General features: G+C 44.7%; 1 protein-coding gene across 1 annotated transcript in view; it reads right to left on the reverse strand.

The window, feature by feature from the left end:
- The window catches only part of LOC124607213 (sialin-like), a 123,004-nt gene that overhangs the window by 5,598 nt on the left and 95,471 nt on the right, over nt 1-21,935 (reverse strand). The window contains exon 9 of the mRNA XM_047139483.1: nt 2,948-3,068. Coding sequence (XP_046995439.1) covers nt 2,948-3,068 — 121 coding nt within the window. The remainder of the gene's footprint in view (nt 1-2,947; nt 3,069-21,935) is intronic.

Here is a 21,935-nt window from a genome sequence, read left to right on the forward strand (position 1 = left end):
AAAACGCGTCCTCATGAGAGTATAATGCTATCTGTCGCCCTCAGTCACTCAGCCAGCCTTTGTATGTAGTTTTCAGTAACAGGAACCAACATTCGGAACATTCCATCTCTTTCGGGCATGCATTCGGGACATAATTATTTCTTCTTTCGTCATGCGGATAGGGAGATATGCGGACAGCCGAGTTTGTCGGTCATTTGCGGACACCACCCGATTTGGGATCGCTGGTCGTGAGAACTGCAACTGACGGCCTGAAGATCGTGTCTCCATTAATGAAAACGTGGGACCTACGAGAGTCCCAGAATCCGACGGAAATTTCCTTATTCCGTTGAGAAAATCCGCTCGTTTACAGCCGAAGGAGGAGCAAAGTGCAGCGAACCAGGGCCTGGGGACGGGACAAAGTACCCATTCAGTGCATGGCAGGGCATAGGAGGGGAGGCTGTGTCCACAAATCTCCGGTGTCTGCAAATCTGAGTGTTCACTTATCTCCGAACATTTTACAGCCATCTTCAAGTTGAGTCGCTTCTATTTCGAACATATACATACTTTATGTGTGTATGTGGTAGATCATTGCTGGTACATTTAACATATTTTATGTACTTCGTTGCCTAATGCCATGCATTAATCTCATGCTAACAGTGTTTCGTTGTTTACAGGGTGAATATGAATCATGTTTATTGTAGAAGAGAAGGTGGCTATTGTGGTTGAAATGGCTCTGAGCACTATGGGACTTAACTTCTGAGGTCATCAGTCCCCTAGAACTTAGAACTACTTTAACCAACTTAAGGACATCGCACACATCCATGCCCGAGGCAGGATTCGAATCTGCGACCGTAGCCGTCGCGCGTTCCAGACTGTAGCGCCTAGAACCGCTCGGCCACCCCGGCCGGCGGTGGCTATTGTGCTTTGGAGGCTACGGAGGTCGTCATACGACGACATTCGGACGAGGTTTCACCGGAAATTCCATCACGATGGTCCCACTGATAAAATAATCCGCACATTGGTAAACAAGTTTAGACGCACTGGATCGCTGACAAAAGAGCCTAGACAAGGACGTGCGTCAATCTCCAGCGAAAGGATTGAAGCCATCACGACGTCCCACGAAAGGAGTTCAAAATCTTTGCGATGCCTGTCAGTGGAATTGAACATTCCGGTTTACCCTAAAGAAGAAGCCGTACCACCTGCAGGTTCTCCATCATCTACATGAAGAAGATTTTGCAGAGCATTTAGCCATGTGCACGGACTTGCTCGTTGCACTTGAAGAGCGCAACCTCCTGAATCATATCTTATTCACCGATGAAGCGACCTTCCTCATCTGTGGAAAGGTTAACAGGCATAACTACGTTATCTGGGCTAACGTATCACCGGTGGAACATGTTGAAGTCATTGGAGACTCTCCTAAGGTTAATGTTTGGATGGGCATCACGGGCGACAAGGTTTACGGGTTGTTTTTCTTTGCTGAAAAACGTATAAGTGGAGCACTGTATCTAGAGAAGCACACAAATTTTCTGTTGCAACCGCTTATCCAAGATGGGCGTCGGGATACTGTTTAGTTTCAGCAAGGTGGTACTCCATGTCATTGTGCCTTAGATGTTCGCACGTTCCTGAATTCACAGTGCCCCGGGAGATAGGTTGGACGCGCAGGCCCCTTGCCGTGGGCAGCATGTTCCCCTGACGTCAGGCGGTTGGAGTTTTCTGTGTGGGGATTTATCAAAGAACGTGTGTTGGCCCGACGCATTACCAGGAGCTCAGGAGCTCAGGAACTGCTGCCATAACACAAGTAATGCTTCAGAATTTGTATTGCGCCACTGCTGAAAAATGGGAAGTGTGTCGTGATATTGATGGTGAACATGTTGAAAGTAATCACTCATAAACCGATACAACAGCAAACACTGCAAGTAGCATCACTATTTCTACAAAAAAGGTCTTTAATTTCTGGACATCCTGTATTTACTTCATTTGCAGACTAAAAATTGCCGCGCGGGATTAGCCGAGCGGTCTCGGGCGCTGCAGTCATGGACTGTGCGGCTGGTCTCGGCGGAGGTTCGAGTCCGCCCTCGGTCATGGGTCTGTGTGTGTGTTTGTGCTTCGGATAATTTAGGTTAAGTAGTGTGTAAGCTTAGGGACTGATGACCTTAGCAGTTAAGTCCCATTAGAGTTCACACACATTTTTGAACAACTAAAAATTATGGCTATTACGAGGAGTGTTTTTTTAGGTTGGTTAGTATCTCCAAGTACACGAGGTATAAGAAAGATTTTAATGTTTATTTTCCCCTGCGCAGCAGGCCACCTGTTGAAGTGTCTATACTATACTGACATGCACTCAACACTTGGCGACCGAGTTACGAGCGTACGTAAAAATCAGGTACTAAGCTGCGTGATGTGTTGCGGAAAGACTCTTACACACGGAGAAAAAAACAACTGACTTGCAAGTGGATGCATATGAAGGTACCAATGATCAAAACATCTGTATCTGTACCACTAGCAGCCGCATATCTAATTTCATATACAGTAAAACAACAATAATGACAGCCGTTCTTCTGTACACAACTTTTATCCCATTACCGTTCTTTCTCTCCAGACCTTCATTCTGGTGCAGCCTATCTGATTTCCTCTCTTTCAGACCTCACTGTCAAAAAACTCTTTTGTATACCAGTAAATGCGTTTTGCGTCTTCTACTGTAACTATTGTCATCATTAATATTATTGTTATCTATTTCTCAGACAATCCTATTATTACAAATGGGATTAATAAATTGAAATCGTATATCAAATATGCTAATATGTGATCTGAAAATGATATATTCTTTAAACAACTTTCACGTAAAAATTATGGTATGTGTAAAGTTCTGGCTCAGTGTAAGAGTGGAATGGAAGACCATAATCCCACAGGTTAAATAAATTAAGTTACTTTAAATTAAAGACACTGATCTTCCTGTTTCATTACTTACCGGGTGGTGGTTCATTCCACGGCTGCTCTTCGTCGGTGCTAAACACAGCGTAGATTAAGTACGATACGGTGGACACCGCAGCTGACAGGTAGAAGACGGCGTTCCAACCCGCCCGCGTTTGCTGTAGATTAAAAACAAGATCACGCATGCCGCACAATAAACTCAGTTTTAATGTGGGAAACAGGGTGCTAGGACCTCTGTTGTTTCGTGTCCCTCAATAATTCAAAATGTTATAAAATGCATTTATCACAATTACTGACAAGTAATACATCTAAAATCGGAACATGCAAGTAACCAAAACGGGGTCCAGTTGAAAAACTTGCACCAGGAAGTAAATCATACCTAAATTTCTGAGGCTCTCGCTGAAGGATCAGCTTTATGACTTGAGTATTCTGCGAATATCACATTTGTCACTCTTCAAATATCTAGGTAGCCAAATTAGAAGCGACAACAGCCTGACAACAGAAATTGCAGCTCGTATAGCCAATGCAGCCTCAGTTTTCGGCAAAGTGAATCACCGAGTATGGAAACCACATGATCTCAGACTACAAACTAAAATTGCGGTCTACAAAGCAATAATATTACCAACTTTACTCTACGCCTCGGAAACCTGGTGCTGTTATAAAGCTGACATTAGGAGGCTAGACACCTTTCATCTTCGCTGTCCGAGGTCAATTCTCCGCATGAAATGGGAAGACCGTGTTCCAAACACGGTGATTTTGTGTCGCATGAAACTGCCTGGCATTGAAGCTCTCTTAATGAAACACCAACTGAGATGGAGTGGCCGTATCATACGAATGGATGACAGCAGACTTCCCAAAGCGATGTTCTACTCGGAGCTCTCGTGTGGAAAGCGGCGGCAAGGTGGCCAACACCTGCGATATAAAGACACCATCAAACGCCACGTCACAGCCTGTGGCATTCCGAGCAAACACTGGGAGGAGCTTGCATTTCACCGATCAGAGTGGCGCTCAACTGTACACAAGAGTGAGGAACAATTCGAGCATATCCGCATAAAGAACCTGGACTATAAACGAAAGCTCCGCAAACCTAAGCCTAATTACATCTATATGTATAACTCTACCGGGCAACTGTAATGCTCTTCGTGCGACCGGATCTTCAAAGCAAAGCTCGGCTTTGCAAGCCACATCCGAGCCCGCCACAATACAGATTAAACGACTGACGGAGTCGCTGTCGCCGGACACAGCGAGGAGGACATCATCATCGTCATCATCATCATCATCATCATTCTGCGAAGGTCTTAAGTACGTCAGCTAATGACTATGAGGGTGTTGCGGTACAGACGAAGTAAGGACATTCTGGACGCTGTGTTCCAATTGCTGCCCTAAAGGCACGCAGCCCAGGTCTTGAGTTCGAGTCGATGTGTCAGCCTCCCTCCATGCCGCAATCTTTGCTTGAACACAGACGACTGTTCCAAGCATAGTCGCTATGGCCCTCACCTAGGCCGCTCTAGTCTCAGCTGGCCTCTGGTGCTACTCAGGATCTAGCCAGCGTGCTGACTCCCAGCGTCACGTGTACCTTCAGGGGCATCTGCTACGCTGATACGTAGACACGTGGGCCAAAGGCATGTTGCGCCACTGGACAAGGGCTCGCACGTGTATCAGGCATAGCTCGCTGGAACAATAAACGCCGTCTGTCTTACTGCAGCCACCTTCACCTCCAAAAGATTCCTGTTGCTCTCGCAACCCGCCGAAACCACAATGCCCATGTGGGAGAACCGAACGCCATCCTGACAAATAGGAAGAATGACTGATCTATCACTCACTGTAAAGGTCGACGCTTCCCAGGACCCTACAAAGGAGAGAAGAGATAGGATGAAACCCTCTGCTTCTCTGATAGAACGACATTGGCTACGAATACAAAATTTTTAACCAATGGATGACCCGCCATCACAATTCCATGAGCTACAGCAGATGAATTTATCATCTAGCTCTGGATATCTGCATACAACCTGCTGACCAGAAATGCTCCTACCTGATTCGAGTCAAACTCTAATGCAGACAATTTCATGCGCCAAGAGGATTCTAAGCAGCTGAGCATCATCATTCTAGAGAGTGTTAGCAATCTCAGTTACGAAGGCGAGTTTATGCCTCATTTACCACATTGAGATGAAACGTTTTTAGTGTGAGTTCCCAGCTATGTGCGATATAACAATCGGTAGCTGAATATGAAACCAACAGAACACTAACCATATTGCGCTACGAGGGCTATCCACAAAGTACATTACGTTTTGGAATTAAAAATAAATAAAGCATTGGAATTTTTTTTTATTATATCCAGATGAAAGCCACACTTAAATACAACTTTTCTACATAGTTGCCATTTAAATTAAGGCATTTATCGTAGCGATGGACTAGCTTGGAAATTCCTTCGTCGTAAAATTCGGCCGCCTGCGCCTTCCACCACGTGGTTACCTCTTGAAGCTGTGCGTCGTCATCAAAACGCTGCATAGCCAACCACTTCTTCATTGCTGGGAATAAGTGGAAGTCGCTCGGTGCCAGGTTGGAACTGTACGGCGGATGAGGAAACAACTCCCACTTGAAAAGATTCGAGAACTTCACAAGTGGCATTTGCCGTGTGGGCCCGGGCGTTGTCGTGAATCAGCAAGATCTTTGAGCCAAACATTCCCCTGCGCTTGTTTTGTATTGCTCTTCTGAGGTTGTGCAGAGTATGGCAATATCTTTGAGAGTTTATTGTAGTGCCTCTTTCCAGGAAATCCACAAAAATCACACTTTCTCTGCCCCAAAAAACAGGCGCCACGTGGTTGAAGGCGCAGGCGGACGAATTTTACGACGAAGGAATTTCCAAGCTCGTCCATCGCTACGATAAGCGCCTTAATTTAAATGGCAACTATGTAGAAAAGTAGTATTTAAGTGTGGCTTTCATCTGTGTATAATAAAATAAATTTCCAATACTTTATTTATTTTTAATTCCAAAACGTAATGTACTTTGTGGATAGCCCTCGTATTTAGGGTGATCACTGACAGGGGTGAAAGTATGCAATGATAGAAGCAAAATCGTTCCAGTGAACATGGGTCGCTAACGAGCCGTATGCGTATGTGTAGTTACGAGCGTCCACCGACTTTACTATGAAATACTGTCGTAGTTAGTACACATGTATTTGAAATGTACACTTTTCGGTGAACCGCATCTAAATGAACTCAAATGTGAGTCATGTCCCATGGCTGGGGAATGTGATACATGTGCAATGGAGCACTGACATATTTTGCTGCTAATGTAAGACGACATATAACGTACCAAAATTCTTCAAGATTTATAGGTCGAGCGGGACCTGTGCCTTGGCCTCCAAGATCAACTGACCACAGTACCACAGGCTTTTGGCTGCGATCAACTACAAAAGTGAAGGGTACAGCACTCCCGTTTAAAGAACTGAAGAATTGGATCAGCGAATTTTAAGATCTTGTCAAGAATTTTGAGATGATAGTGGCAGGGGTTGGGGGGGGGGGGGGGGCGACGCGTTGTTCTTTGAAAGAATTCGTAATTCACTGCGGAGAAAAAACAGCGTGAACATTAACAAAACAGATAAACTGCGGGGACGGATTCCTGACTCCAAATGGAGTAAAAAAGGTCCTACGAATACGTGTCGGGAAGCATTTTTGCCATGGTAGATGGCGTTGATGAATGACAGTTCCTCTGATCAGGTGCCTTGTGTTTCTCGTGTGTTGCACGCTGTGTGATTGAAGCAACGTAGTGGAAGCAGGAGAATGATCCTGTATTTTTGCCGCAACAGTGAAAGTCCGTTATCAGCTTAACAGTCGTCGATTCACTGTGGAGAGATACTAATGGCAGCAGGATATGGACATCTGAAGAGCCTCACAGTTTCTGTGATACCCTTTCAGCCTACAGGAATTCGGAAGGTGCGTTTTGTTTGCTGGCTTAAATCAGCACTTTGTACCATTCTCTGCTCAGGGAGTCGAAAGAATTTTATGTATGCTTTCTACTGCGTACAGGAAAAGGTTCGTTGCAATGACCAAGGCGGACTCATTTCCATAAAATGATATTATGACTGCTCTTTGGTGTAAATACAGATTTGAAACATCACACTGACACTGAAGGTGGATCGCTCAGCTGTCGACTGACACCATGAAAGATTTTAAGTTTTAGAAGCAATTGCTAGCAATACTCTTTCATAACTTGCAATACACATTACATACGAAATATTTAATAGCACTTACGAAATAATAGAAGTGATTGAGCAATTCATAAATAATGAAAAAATTTCAGAGTGCTGCGCGCAGCTTAAGAGAACGAGTCGATAGCTGGTTTCATTTTCCTCCATCTGGGATTATTGGTTATAAAATAAAGAAAAGTTATAATTTAACTGTACACTGATGAAACTTGTGAGTTAGAAACGTTATGGTCTCATATATGGTATACATATGGAACCAACATTCTGACTTGTATCTCCAGTGCTTGGCGTATATGTGCAATAACTTAACTCAGCATAGGGTTCGAGAAACTGTTCAAGACCCGGCCGCTGTGGCCGAGCGGTTCTAGGTGCTTCAGTCCGGCACCGTGCTGCTGCTACAGTTGCAGGTTCGAACCCTGCATCGGGCATGGATGTGTGTGATGTCCTTAGGTTAGTTAGGCTTAAGTATTTCTGAAGTCTAGGGGACTGATGACTTCAGATGTTAAGTTCCATAGTGCTTAGAGCCGTCTGAACCATTTGAAACAGTTCAAGATTTTTTGAACCACATGTTGTTGACAGCATCATAGTGTGAAGTCTGTGTCACCTGAAGTTAGAGCTTTTTATGTTATATACACTCTGAGCTCTGCCAGTCACACGAATCTCAAGAATTCATTGCCTACGCTTAAAAATTGATATCGGTTCCACAATGAGCTGACAAAAGTCACGGAACAGCGATTTGCACATATACACATAGCGGCAGTATAGCGTACACAAGGTATAAAAGGCAATGCATTGGCGTAGCTGTCATTTATACTCAGGTGATTCTTGTGAAATGATATCCGAAATGATTCTCACCGCATGACGGGAATTAACAGACTTTGAACGCGGAATGATAGTTGGAGCTAGACGCACGGCACACTCCCCTTTTCGGAAATCGTTGGCGAATTCAGTATTCCGAGATCCTCAGTGTCAAAAATGTGCCGAGAATACCACATTTCAGGCATAACGTTTCACCATCGGCAACGCAGTGGCCAACGGTCTTCACTTAACGACCGAGAGCAGCGGCGTTTGTGTAGTATTGTGAGTGCTAACAGACAAGCAACACTGCGCGAAATAACCGCAGAAATTAATTTGCGATGTACGACGAACGTATCCATTAGGACAGTGCGGCGAAATTTGGCGTCAATGGGCTATGGCAGCAAACGACCGCGAGTGCTTCTGCTAACAGCACGACATTCTTGTAGAGTCGTGAGTAACTAATGTATGCTGTAATAAAGCAGTACTGTATAAACTCTTTTCCACATTATACAATGAACTACTGATTCACGCATAACATTTTCATTCCGTTTATGCATCGGGCACGTTCCGCTTTATACATAAACTTGGCGTATAAAATTGTATTGAATGCGTCGGGACTGAAATACGGTACTTGTACAATTTTGTGCAAATTACCGAATTAAATACGTTCCGCTTTGATCACGTTTTACTGTAATGTGTGTTATATGAAGCTGATATATGTAATTAGGCGTCAGTTAATTACTTTTTCTTCTCTGCAAAATTTTAATGTTCTTTTGTCGCTAATTTCTTCTAGTAATTGGTCTGTGGATTTTCTTTCAGACCTGGATGTTTTTATCGCTCTTCACCCTCTATTCACGTCTTTTTTTTACTTCTAACTGATATTTTTCCTGCTGTCCCGTATCTTTCAACTTGCACAAATAAATAAATCTAAGAAAGTCAAATCCCGTAAACTGGTCAGCCAACGTACAGGTCTCCTGAGTCCAATCTAACATTTTCACAGCTGTCGGTGAAGACAAGCCATAATGTGTCGTGCACTATGCGCTAGATAACCACAACTGCTGATAGCACATGTTCCTTCTAGTCTGCAGTGTAACGTGACGTAAATATCGTTATTTCTCTGCTTGCATTTTTCTGCGTTTCCCGAGGAAATATTTTGAGTCCATTCTTTTATAGCGGAAAAAACAGTTACAGGTATCGGGCACTCGGACGTGTTCGAGATCTGGCTTTCTACATCTGCATCCATACTCGGCAAACCACCGTGAAGTGCAAGGCAGAGGGTACGTCCCATTGTACCAGTTATTAGGGTTACTTCCCGTCCCATTCACGTATGGTGCGTGAGATGAATGATTGTTTGAATGACTCTCTCCGTACAGTAATTAATCTTATCCTCACGATCCATAAATGAGCGATACTTAGGGGTTGCAGTATATTCCTAGAGTCATCATTTAAAACCGGTTCCTGAAACTTTGCAAGTAGGCTTTATCGGAAGAGTTAACATCTATACCTGCCAGTTCAGTTTCTTCAGGATCAAAAAAATGGTTGAAATGGCTCTGAGCACTATGGGACTTAACATCTGTGGTCATAAGTCCCCTAGAACTTAGAACTACTTAAACCTAACTAACCTAAGAACATCACACACATCCATGCCCGAGGCAGGATTCGAACCTGCGACAGTAGCGATCACGTGGTTCCAGACTGAAGCGCCTAGAACCGCACGGCCACATCGGCCGGCTTCTTCAGGATCCCCGTGACACTCTCCAACGGGTCAAACAAACCTGTGACCATTCGTGCTGTCCTTCTCTGCACACGTTCAATATCTAATTGAATATCCCCTCTTAGTGGTCTCACACACTTTAGCAATATTGTGGAATGGGTCGCACGAGTGATTTGTATGCAATCTTATTTTAGACTGATAGCATTCCCGCAGTATTCTACCAAGAAATCGAAGTCTACCATCTGCTTAACCCACGCCGCACCCTATTTCATCATTCCATTTCATATCCCTATAAAGTGTTACACTCTGGTATTTACATACATCAAGAAACGTTTTGCATCACTCTGGTTCCCAGAACTCACGAAGATAGACGTTGACTGTGGATATTGTTTCACAGACATAGTCTCTTTGACTGTTCAGAGACGTCACTAAGCCCGCCCATTGATGTAAACAAGCATGCATGAGCAGCGCCTATTAGACGGACGGGGTCCGACTGCCGATCAGTTCGTCATTCCACCAGGAAGGAGGTACACGGTTCGTGTTGTCCGTAGTTCAACCATGCCTAGACGATCAGTATCGTGGATCGATTGCCTCCGCATTGTTACTTTCTGCCAGGAAGGGCTCTCAACGAGGGAAGTGTCCAGGCGCCTCGGAGTTGGCTCTGAGCACTATGGGACTTAACATCTATGGTCATCAGTCCCCTAGAACTTAGAACTACCTAAACTTAACTAACCTAAGGACATCACGCAACGCGCCTCGGAGTGAACCAAAGTGATGTTGATAGTGATTAAAATTCTTCTGGATATTATGACGCGTCATTGCTAAAAACTAGCAACAATAATAAACTAAAACCGCCGTTTCGGCCGAATTGCCACGGCCTTCCTCGGGGCACGACTGGTTTTGCATGGGTATAGGTGCTTTTATTTATTACATACTATCGATGTCTGACGTCGCTGTTGTAAAACTTTTAATTGGCCCTCTAATATGATTGGCTAGTCATGACGTAAGGGAAGATGGAAAGAAAGAGGCTATTCGTGGATGTCCATGTCGTCAAGGATTGGTAGCTGTCCGCCAATCAGCGTTCGGCTTCTGGTCGGCAAGTTTTCCTCCTGATGAGCGCGGAAGTGGACTGACAGTTTCTCTACAGCTGTTTGTGCAGATACGTCCATGTCCCGTGTAGCTTCTGCCCGCGACCGCTCGCGGCCCGTTGGACTGGGGTGGCCGGCAACCAGGCTGCCGAAGGTAAACTGGGACACAAAATGTACCGGAAACCAACGCACACTATTCGGTACTTTTGAGCTGGGTGGTGGTGGCTCTCCGCGTGCAGGTACCGATTAGTGTGCTTTGGTTTCCGGTACATTTTGTGTCCCAGTTTACCTTCGGCAGCCTGGTTGCCGGCCATCCCAGTCCAACGGGCCGCGAGCGGTCGCTGTGCAGAAGCTACACGGGACGCGGACGTATCTGCGCAAACAGCTGTAGAGAAACTGTCAGTCCACTTCCGCGCACACCAGGAGGAAAACTTGTCGAACAGAAGCCGAACGCTGACTGGCGGACAGCTACCAATCGTTGACGAGATGGACATCCACGAATAGCCTCTTTCTTTCCATCTTCCCTTACGTCATGACTAGCCAATCATATTAGCGGGCCAATTAAAAGTTTTACAACAGTGACGTCAGACATGGATAGTCTGTAATAAATAGAAACACCTAGCCCCATGCAAAACCAGTCGTGCCCTGAGGAAGGCCGTGGCAATTCGGCCGAAACGTCGGTTTTAGTTTATTAGTGTTGTTAGTTTTTACCAGTGACGCGGCATAATACCGAGAAGAATTTTAATCATTATGACACCGGCCGCGGAAGCCTACGTTCTTATACAAGTGATGTTGTTCGGACATGGAAGAGATACAGAGAGACAGGAACTGTCGATGACATGCCTCGCTCAGGCCGCCCAAGGGCTACTACTGCAGGGGATGACCGCTACCTACGGATTATAGCTCGGAGGAACCCTGACAGCAACGCCACCATGTTGAATAATGCTTTTCGTGCAGCCACAGGACGTCGTGTTACGACTCAGACTGTGCGCAATAGGCTGCAAGATACGCAACTTCACTCTCGACGTCCATGGCAAGGTCCATTTTTGCAAACACGACCCCATGAGCGCGGTACTGATAGGCCCAACAACATGCCGAATGGACTACTCAGGTTTGTCATCACGTTCTCTTCACCGATGAGTGTCGCATATGCCTTCAACCAGACAATCTTCGGAGACGTTTTTGGAGGCTAACTGGTCAGGCTGAGTGCCTTAGACACGCTGCCCAGCGAGTGCAGCAAGGTGGAGGTTCCCTGCTGTTTTGGGGTGGCATTAGGTGAGGTCGATGTATGCCGCTGGTTGTCATGGAAGGCGCCGTAATGGCTGTATGATACATGATTGACATCCTCCAACCGATAGTGCAACCATATCGGCAGCATAAAATTCTTCTCGGGTATGCAGCCGGATCACAACGTCTTCATGACACAATATTTCCGCGGTCCATCTGGCCGCCATCTTCAGGTGAGAGTGCTGGTGCACGAACTCGCCGGAACTGACTTCCTAGCGCGAGCTGTGGTCCCTATATAGGCCAGCAGAAGAACCACAACGCGTGCTCGAGAAGGTGCCGTGACTGCCCTCTAGCGCAGTAAACATACCGCGCCGCCAGCGGTGGAAATAGGCGAAATCGAGACATCGCTGTCAAAAATTAAAAAAATTTTTATTCCGACGATCGAAACACAGACCGTTGTTTTTTGATGTCAGATAACAGCGGGTCCCAAGTCTTACTTAAAAGATAGCCCTTGCCTCTATTAAGAAGATTGTCAGATAAACGAATCTCTATGGATTCTTTTAAAACACAGTCCCAATAGCGAGATGCAGGGGCAACCCTTTGTGTCTTGTCATAGAGCATTCTGTGTCCTTCGGTGAGACAGTGCTCCGCCACTGCAGACATCTCAGGTTGAAGCAGCCGTGTGTGTCGCTGATGCTCAACACATCGGTCCTGAATGGTCCGGATTGTCTGCCCAGTATAAGCCATCCCACAGTGGCAAGGGATCTTGTACACACCGGGCTTCCTCAAACCCAAGTCATCCTTTACAGAGCCAAGGAGCGCTCTAATCTTGGCTGGCGGACGAAAAATACTTTTGATATGGTATCTTTTCAGAATTCTTCCTATCTTCGAGGAAATGCTCCCAGCAAAAGGCAGAAAGGCCACCGATTTGCAGGTATCTTCTGGTGGTTCAGGCGAAGGTCCATACTGGAAAGCACGACGGATCTGTTTATCTGTATAGCCATTCTGCTTGAACACAACCTTAAGATGGTCCAATTCTTGTGTCAAGCTTTCTCCATCTGAAATGGCATAAGCTCTTCTCGCCAACGTCCGCAGGACCCCCGTACGCTGGAACGATGGATGACAGCTAGAAGCATGCAGGTAACGGTCCGTGTGCGTGGGCTTTCGATAAACACTGTGTCCCAGTGTCCCATCATCCTTTCTGTACACCAGAACATCCAGAAACGGAAGCTTCCCATCACTTTCCACCTCCATGGTAAACTTGATGCTAGGATGCAGGGAATTAAAATGATCTAGGAGGCGGTCAAGAGCTTCTCTCCCATGAGGCCACACCATAAACGTATCGTCAACCTACCTCCAAAAACAAGTTGGTTTTAAAGACGCCGTCTTCAGCGCCATGTCCTCAAAATCTTCCATAAAAAGGTTGGCGACTATTGGGGACAATGGGCTCCCCATAGCCACTCCGTCAGTCTGTTCAAAATATTTGTCATTAAATAAAAAGTACGTCGACGTCAGCACGTGGCGACAAAGCCTGGTTGTTTCCTCATCCAGTTTCTCACCAATTAATTGCAAGGATTCTTCCAGAGGAACCCGGGTAAAAAGTGACACGACATCAAAGCTCACAAGTAAATCCGAGGGACTAAGAGACAAGGACTTCGAGGATGTAATTCTTTTAGAGATACCTCAAGACATTTGAGCTCAGGGTATGTTCTAAGATTCTACAAGAAATGGATGTCAAGGATACTGGAGGTAGTTTCGTGTATCACTTCTACTGCCCTTGTTGTAAAAGTCCGTGACCTGTGCTTTCTTCCTACCACTGGACACAGTTTTTTGTTCGAGGAATATTTAGTATATTATTCTTAAAAGAGGACCTAATTCTAGAGCAAATTCGGTATAGGGGTTCCATCAGGCTCTGGAGCCTCTGGAGCCTCTGGAGCCTCTGGAGCCTCTGGAGCTGTTACTCAACGCCACTGATATTAGTATCTGTTTTGTAATCTTTGCAGTTATTCGAGCATTAGGTTGTAGCATTATTCTAGTGTTTTTCTTTGTAAAGTAACATTTGAAAACAGCGTTAAGCATTTCTGCTTTTGCTTTGCTACTCTCAGCTTCAGTTTCTGCCCCATTCGCGGGTGACCAGACGCTAACTTTGATGCCACCAACAGCCTTTACATACGACCAGAAATGCTTTGGGTTTTGTGACAGATCATTTGACAATGTTATGCTACATAGCCTCTGAAGGCTTCACGCGTTGATCCCTTGACAGCAAAACTCTTTTCATTCAGCATCTCTCTATCTACAGCCCTATGATTTGTTTTACACCTATTATGCAGTAATCTCTGTTTCTATTTTTTGCACAACTGCGGTAACATGTCGAAAATGTAGATTTTCTAGAAGAAGTGTGGCACTGTATTGTCACCTTGAAAGTCGTCTATCAAAATCACAAACTTGAGCACAGATATTCTTTCACGCATTTGAAATCGCAGATATTCTGCAAGATGTACTTTGTACCGAGCAACCGATTTCTGAAAGCATGACTGTCTTTGACACACTCGGTAGTATGCTTATAAGAAACTCTCTGAAATGCCGGTTGTGACTTACCAATAAGAAGCGACGAGACTACATTGTTTGTAGCGGGAACTTTCATTTTGAAAACACACAAAGGATATAGTATTGGACACGAACGTACAGTAAGACGCCACGTAATAGAGTTATATTTAGGCAGAATCTATGTGAAGTTGGTGCGTATGTTGTATGGTGAAATGGTTAACGGTTAACATTTCAGAGAACTTTTGCAGTGTGGCCTAGTGCTTAGCAGGATTGTCGGACGTTCTGCAGCTCGCCAGTTCAAACCTCTCAGCAACCAGTTATTTCTTATTTACTGTTTATCATTTCTGGAAGGTTACCGAATTATCTTATGTTTGTAATAGTTGTATATTCTGGGATTTTCGAGTTTGCTATAAATACCAGAATTCTGGAAAATTCGATTTTTGTAGAAATAGCTGCACGCTCCGTGAAGGATGTCAATTCTGCTCTGGCTGAACGTTGGTGATCGAAATGAACGTACCTTCTATGCTAAATGTTCTTTTCACTGACGAGTCTGCTTTCGGTTGTGGTCTTGAGTACGGTTACGTTACCACAGTATTAATAATACTAGGGCGTTTGAATTCATCACACTCCCACTCAACGAGCTTCTCCATCGAGCGAGGTGGTGTAGTAGTTACCATACTGGACTCATTCGGAAGGACGACGTCTCAAATTCGCATCTTGCCATCCAGATTTAGGTTTTCGTGATTTCCCAAAATCGCACCAGGCAAATGGCGAGATGGTTCCTTTGAATGGGCACGGTCGATTTACTTACCCCATCTTTAAAACATTACGTGCTTATGCTTTCTCTCTAATGACCTCGATGTCGTTCCTAATCTTTCTCGCTTTCTTTCAGTGAATTTTTTTATGTATTTTCCGAGTCTTAGAAAGTTCTTTTTGGTGGTCATTGTACAACGTGTTTTACACACGGCTGTTAAGTGGGCCGTGGTCGACTTAATCATGCTTTAAATACGATCGTGCCGTTTCTTCCCAAAGTTTATTCATGCTTACTTGCCGAAATTTTAAAATCCTGACATCTTTTCGACCGAATTGTACTTGGCAATCAGCGGTAACTATCTCTAACAAAGTTCTTTTTGCCTTCGGTAGAAACACAGTTCAACAGAAATTTTATTACAAATAACTTTTATATTTAAAGGCTACAGTGAGTGGACCCCACCGACATTTTTCCCTGGAGGCTTTCACAGAACAGGAGCAAGTCAACTGTTGCAGTTACGAAAGGAGCTGACAGATCATCACTTTGTATAAAACGTGATTTTCAGATTCCTAAATGGAAAGGCTAGGGCGAGAGACAGGGCCAAGCACGTCCAGTGCACCAATTTGGCCACTAAAACTATTATTTACACATTATTCCGATGAATTTATATATTTACTGCAGCTTAGTACGTTCATGATATTCAGTCAAATATTTAAGCGTAGTGTGTGTATGTTGCGCGAAATAAGTTACTCTGTCATTTTGTCATGTGTCTTTAAGGGTGCAGTCAGACAGCATTATCACATTATTTCATGCGTCTAAGTTACGCATGTAAAAGGATATTTTAGTTAGGGCATATTGCAGAATGTGTATGTACATACAACCTGAATATGAAAGAACAAGCAGCTAACAACCTGAATGTAAGAGCATTTTTAGCAGTGGGCTGCATGAGCGATGGATCAGCCATCCCCAGTTATCGAGTTACAAGGCAATTTGTCAAAACTTGTGTCCGAAAATCATTCACAGCGGGAGCAAAATAGTCGACATGCTATTTCAACGGCGGCCTAACAGTCATCATGGAAATTATGAACGTGCTCGAGCTTAAGATCAGACTAACCTGTCACAGCTTCTGCTCAAAAGCGGAAGAAAAGCCTATCGAGCGAGCAGAGCAGCGGGTGACAGAAGCGGCCAAAGAGGCCCTCAGGACCACCGTGGCCTTGAAGAAGATGGAGGCGGACCTCCTTTTGGATCCTGAAGGATTGCTGTATGTTCCAGGGATCGCTGGCCAGAGGTATGTTAACTACAAAAAATATAACTCAAAAGTTTAAACAAATTTCCCTCGAAATCGTATTTTTCAAATTGGCGACAAATATAAGTTGAGAGTGGAAATGCTCACAACAGGCTCAGTGTGGGGCAAACGTGTGAGGCAAGCAGGCAACCATGCCACGAAGATGCGCTTGTGGTTCTTACAACTAACTGAGAGAATTTGAAAGGGGTCAAACTGTGACCCTCCGAGTGCTGGGATAGTATTTTCGGAGAATTGCCACACGAGTTGAAGTGCTGCGTCAATTGTGCAATGATGTTGGTATCGGTGGTCACGTGAACATTTCGCACCCAAAGATGTTCTACAAGCCCACGCAACAAGGACCCCCACCCCCCATGGATTGCCATATTCGAAGGGCAGCAGTGGTAGAGTGTACAGTTGCCACAGCACAAATACAAGGGCTTGTGAGTCCAGAAGTGTCAATATGAACTGTTGTGAACTGGTTACTAGCAATGGGACTACTGACTAGTACAACTCTCGCCCATCATCTACTCACGCCACAGCATGTACGTGCACGGGTCAACTCGTGCCTCAGAGGTTCACTTCGAAGATGGAATGGCGTGACGTGGTCTTCAGGGACGAAAGCAGATTTTGTCTGCACGCAATTGAGGGTCGTTTGCGAGTATGACGTAGACCTGATGAACGTTGTCTCGTAGACTGCATTCCTCCAAGACCTTGTGGTCTAGGGGCGGCCGAACGGTTCTAGGCGCTTCATTCCGGAACTGCGCGACTGCTACGGTCGCAGGTTCGAATCCTGCCTCGGGCATGGATGTGTGTGATGTCCTTAGGTTAGTGAGGTTTAAGTAGTTCTAAGTTCTAGGGGACTGATGACCTCAGCAGTTAAGTTCCATAGTGCTCAGAGCCATTTGAACCATTTGTGGTTTGGGGTGCGATAACCTACACCTCTTGTTCGCCTTCAGTATCTCTGGATGGGACGCTAAGTAGAGCTCGGTATGTGCAGATGTTGTTAGACCCGTACGACTCGTCAACCAACAACTCCTACAGAACTACGTGAGCAAGTCGAGCAGGCTGGCACTGCGTATCCCAGTACAGTATTCGCTACTGTAAGGTAGGCTGGATACCAGAGACGGCGCCTGGACTGCCGCCTGTGGACGCTACACCACTTACTAATATGAATGCATGGGTCGATACCTAGTACCTCAGAACTGCGTGTGCTATTGATCTGTAAATGTAATCATTTCATGTACACCATATGAACTGCTACAACAATAAAAGGGTGCACTACATTTCGATCAGAATTTGATGCCGAAATTCTAAATTGAATTCTCTATCAGCGTACGTGGCCGTTTTGCGATACCTTCGAAAGTCTTTTGTCTCGATGTTGTGGAGGATGGAAATGACATTTGTTTCAACATGTGAGCATTTTGTTAGAACTTTATATTTTCCAATTATCCTTCGTACGCAGAAAGAAAATACATTGAAAATTACTTATAGAAAATTGTTTCGTTACAGGTCCAGTAGGAAGGCTTCGGGAATTCCTGACGATGACCAATGTTTCGGCTAGAAAGGGTCCTCCAACCTACCTGGCTGCACTGGTGACAGGAAGCGTCCGATGTGGACACAAAAATGATTCCTTTAAGAGAGAAGTGTTAGGGACTGTAGATTTAGCATTACTTTTTATTTTACTTGAAAAAATCACGAAAGTCACGTATGTTTCAAGAGTTCAGAGAGGGCAACCTCTGTAAGGCTTCAACGGAAAACAAAGAAGTGGCCATGGACCCCTTTTAGGAAAATAAGTTTTACCCGAGAATATTCAGTGATGAAAAGAAAACTGTATTGTACGATCACAGTACACTCTTAGATAGTCAGCTTACGCCTTTGAGTAAATATGAGTTATTAAATCTAGCGTATAAACATACAGGGTAGTTGAAAATAAAGCATAAGTTCAATAAAACAAAAATGAAAGTCGGTAACGAATTTTACTACGATTTTAGCAAAAGAAATCATGACTTCAGGCTGAGGACTGCTGAGACGCCGAATTTGCAGCTAATAGCAAGTTTTAGCAAGGAACACGTTGACAGAGTCTTAAACAAACTAGAAGAGCTAATGAACCTGTTCAAATTTACAATCATTTACTATCTATTTGAATAATATTTGCAACAAAAATTACTTTTTTATACATAACAGTTTCATATCCAATAAAATAAGCCAAAAATTTAAACGGTCACAATGCAAAAGGGCAACAAGATATTAAAAAGTCAACGTACATACATAATGCCACTGAGTCTTATAACTGTATTTAGTAACGTATTAGGGCATTGTTTAGTGTGAAGAATGTTTCAGTACAAGCTGGATCTGAAAAGTTCCGTGAGTGATTCCAGAAAATAAAAGAATCAAGAGATACAAACAAAACACCTTTACTGTCCTTCAAAGTAATCACCATTAGCTACAACACATTTCTCACATTGGTTGGAAACTGTCAGCAAAACGTCTTGCGGAATGCCTCGAAGCACCTTGGTCACGCACTGTTGGAAATCCGCAACGTCTGCGTGCTCCACTTTCTCGCTCGACGCAACGTGACTATTTTTCAGTTTCCTCCTTATTTTCCATACTTGGCACTGGCAGACTTCTTTTTGGTTTCCCATCGTAAATTAGCCCTGAAAGACTTACGCTTCACAGATTGCACCTGGCCACGGTCCATCGAGCGATTCCACAAGAGCCGTTTGCTGGTAGTTTCAAACAGCTTTAGGAGTGATGTCGGAAGTGTGCTGTGTCCTCCAATGATGATGTATTTGAAGGATAGTAAAGTTATTTTATTTGAATTTTTTTTGTCTTCTGAGACCATTTACCAAACTTTTCGGACACACCTTGTAATTCTCAAAAATTTTTTGTGTCCGACACTACCCGACTTTCCCCTACATGAAACGTTTGCTCCTAGATGTAACTGTAAAAAGTATTCCGCGGATGCATTTGCTTGCGTGTAAAACGTATACCCTTGTAAAATCGGATAGTACATTCGGAAACAAAAACTCTGCAGTCCTGAACGTCACTTAAAGCCCATCCCGGGTTTCTCTCTTCTTTATCTAGAATACAAGGTTCATTCAATAAATAACTGAAAAAGCTGTATAAAAAATATAATACTTCTGTAAAGTTTATCTTTCTTTGCTTTTTTTACGCTGGTGTTCTAGAACTAAACTCATGTTTATAAAAAACAGAACACCCTGAACGACTAGGGAACGGACGTTCATTTTCACAGACATGTACATTACTGTCTGCGGGTTCCAGATCAACATCGATATAACGGCGCAACGCCGCCTACCGGTAAAATATGCCTGCGGCTCTCCGTATCTCTATAAACCTAAGGTAACAGATCAGTGTGACTTGAGCAGATGTGCAGGATGCCTCCCAGACGTATGCGCGAACCTGTCAAATCAGTGAGTTTGAAAGAGGGCGCATTATGGCATGAGAGAATGTGATGCATCCATCCAGGAAATTGCTGCTCGTGTAGGGCGAAGTGTTCCGGCAGTGCAACGGGGGTATGCAGAATGGAAAGTCATAGACCACGACGAGATGGGTTACGTCGCATCACCCAGACCCCCCCTCCCCGAGAAGATCGACACCTCATCGGAATGGCATTGCAGGACAGATGTGCGTCCTCCTCAGATCTGGTGCAACAACGGAACAGTGCAACACATTGTACACTATCAGGGCTGTAAATCCGTCGCTGTTTGCTATGGCATGGGTCATGTGCGCGTCGTACACTTCTCCGCCACTTTGACGAATGTGCAGAAATATGCTAGCTGGTAATGCTGTGTCGAATGACATCACTTGTCACATTCGCACAAGACATAGGGCGCCAGCTCAAGGCCTTATGTTTTGGGATGCAATTGGGCGCAACTACAAATCACAGTTTGAATGCGTCCAGGGCAATGAGGCCAGTCTGATACGTGAATGACATCTTGCAACCCGTAGCACGACACTCGAGACCCCATTTTTCAGCAAGACAATGCATGACCACATGGTGCTGCACGAAAACGTGCGTTTTCGGTGTTACAGGATGTCAGCCTTTTGCCCTGGCCCGTCAGACCACCAGACCTGTCGCCAATCTAAACTGTGTGGCATATGGTGAAACGACGGGTGCAGTGCTGTGACCCAATACCAACTACCACAGATGAACTTTGGAAACAGGTGAAAGAAGTTTGTTTGTATATAACACAGGACACCATTAGCGCCTTATACGCTTCGATGCCATCATTCATGGAACAAGTCATGCGGGCCCACGGCGGACTGTGTGTGAACTAGGCAGCAGGGCACGTAATGAACCGAGTTGACTGAAATGCTAATCATTCCTGCTGAACATGTTAATGTACATGGCCTGTGAATATGAACGTCCTCTCTCTAGTTGTTCAAGGTGTTTCGTTTTTTCTGAAGATCAGTGTATTATCAGATAGGCCTGCAAGCCTGTCTCGCGAACAGTATGATGGGAATCAGTAAAACAAAGTGTCGGCACCTTTGCAGGTTTTCACTAACATGGAGCACCAGATTGTCATTAGATTTCTGTTAGAAGGGTTGAAACCAATCGCAACTCATCGTCTGATGGCAGCGCAAAATGGTGAAAGTTGTATGAGTCAAACACAAGTGTTCGAGCGGGCTGATAAATTCAAATGGAGTGTAACAAGTACTGAAGATTCGTCACGCCCAGGACACTCTGTCTGCGCAGTCACGGAGAACAACATTGCGAAAATTGATGAGTCGATACGGGAAAAAATGGTTCAAATGGCTCTGAGCACTATGGGACTTAACTTCTGAGGTCATCAGTCCCCTAGAACTTAGAACTACTTAAGCCTAAATAACCTAAGGACATCACACACATCCATGCCCGAGGCAGGATTCGAACCTGCGACCGTAGCAGTCTCACGGTTCCGGACTGCGCGCCTAGAACCGCGAGACCACCGCGGCCGGCAGTCGATACGGGAAAATAGGCGTATTGCGGTCAGTGATATTGCAGCAACAATTAATCTTGGATCAGCCATCATATTGCTCAGGACGTACTGACGTTCAACAAAGTGTGTGAGTGGTGGGTGGGTGACACCAGAAATGAAAGAAAGGCGCTTGGATGTGTGCGGGGTGCTTTCGCGGCAGTATGAGGCTGAAGGGGAGCTTCACCGCATTGTAACTGGAGATGGAAGCTGGATGCATTTTTAACACATCGAAAAAAATTCTTAGTGGATCGAGGTGAAGTCCAGGCAGCAGGGCGTAACGGTTAATCATACGACCACAAGAACTCTGCACTTGGAATTAAGAAGCTTGCCCAGCGCTGGCTTAAGTGTATTGAACTAGAGGATAATTAAGTTGAAAAATAAATGTCGTTTTTTTAAAGAATCTGTTAAGAGACTGGAACACATTTCCG

Source organism: Schistocerca americana, chromosome 3 (genome assembly GCF_021461395.2).
Source record: "Schistocerca americana isolate TAMUIC-IGC-003095 chromosome 3, iqSchAmer2.1, whole genome shotgun sequence".
NCBI classification, from domain to species: domain Eukaryota; kingdom Metazoa; phylum Arthropoda; class Insecta; order Orthoptera; family Acrididae; genus Schistocerca; species Schistocerca americana.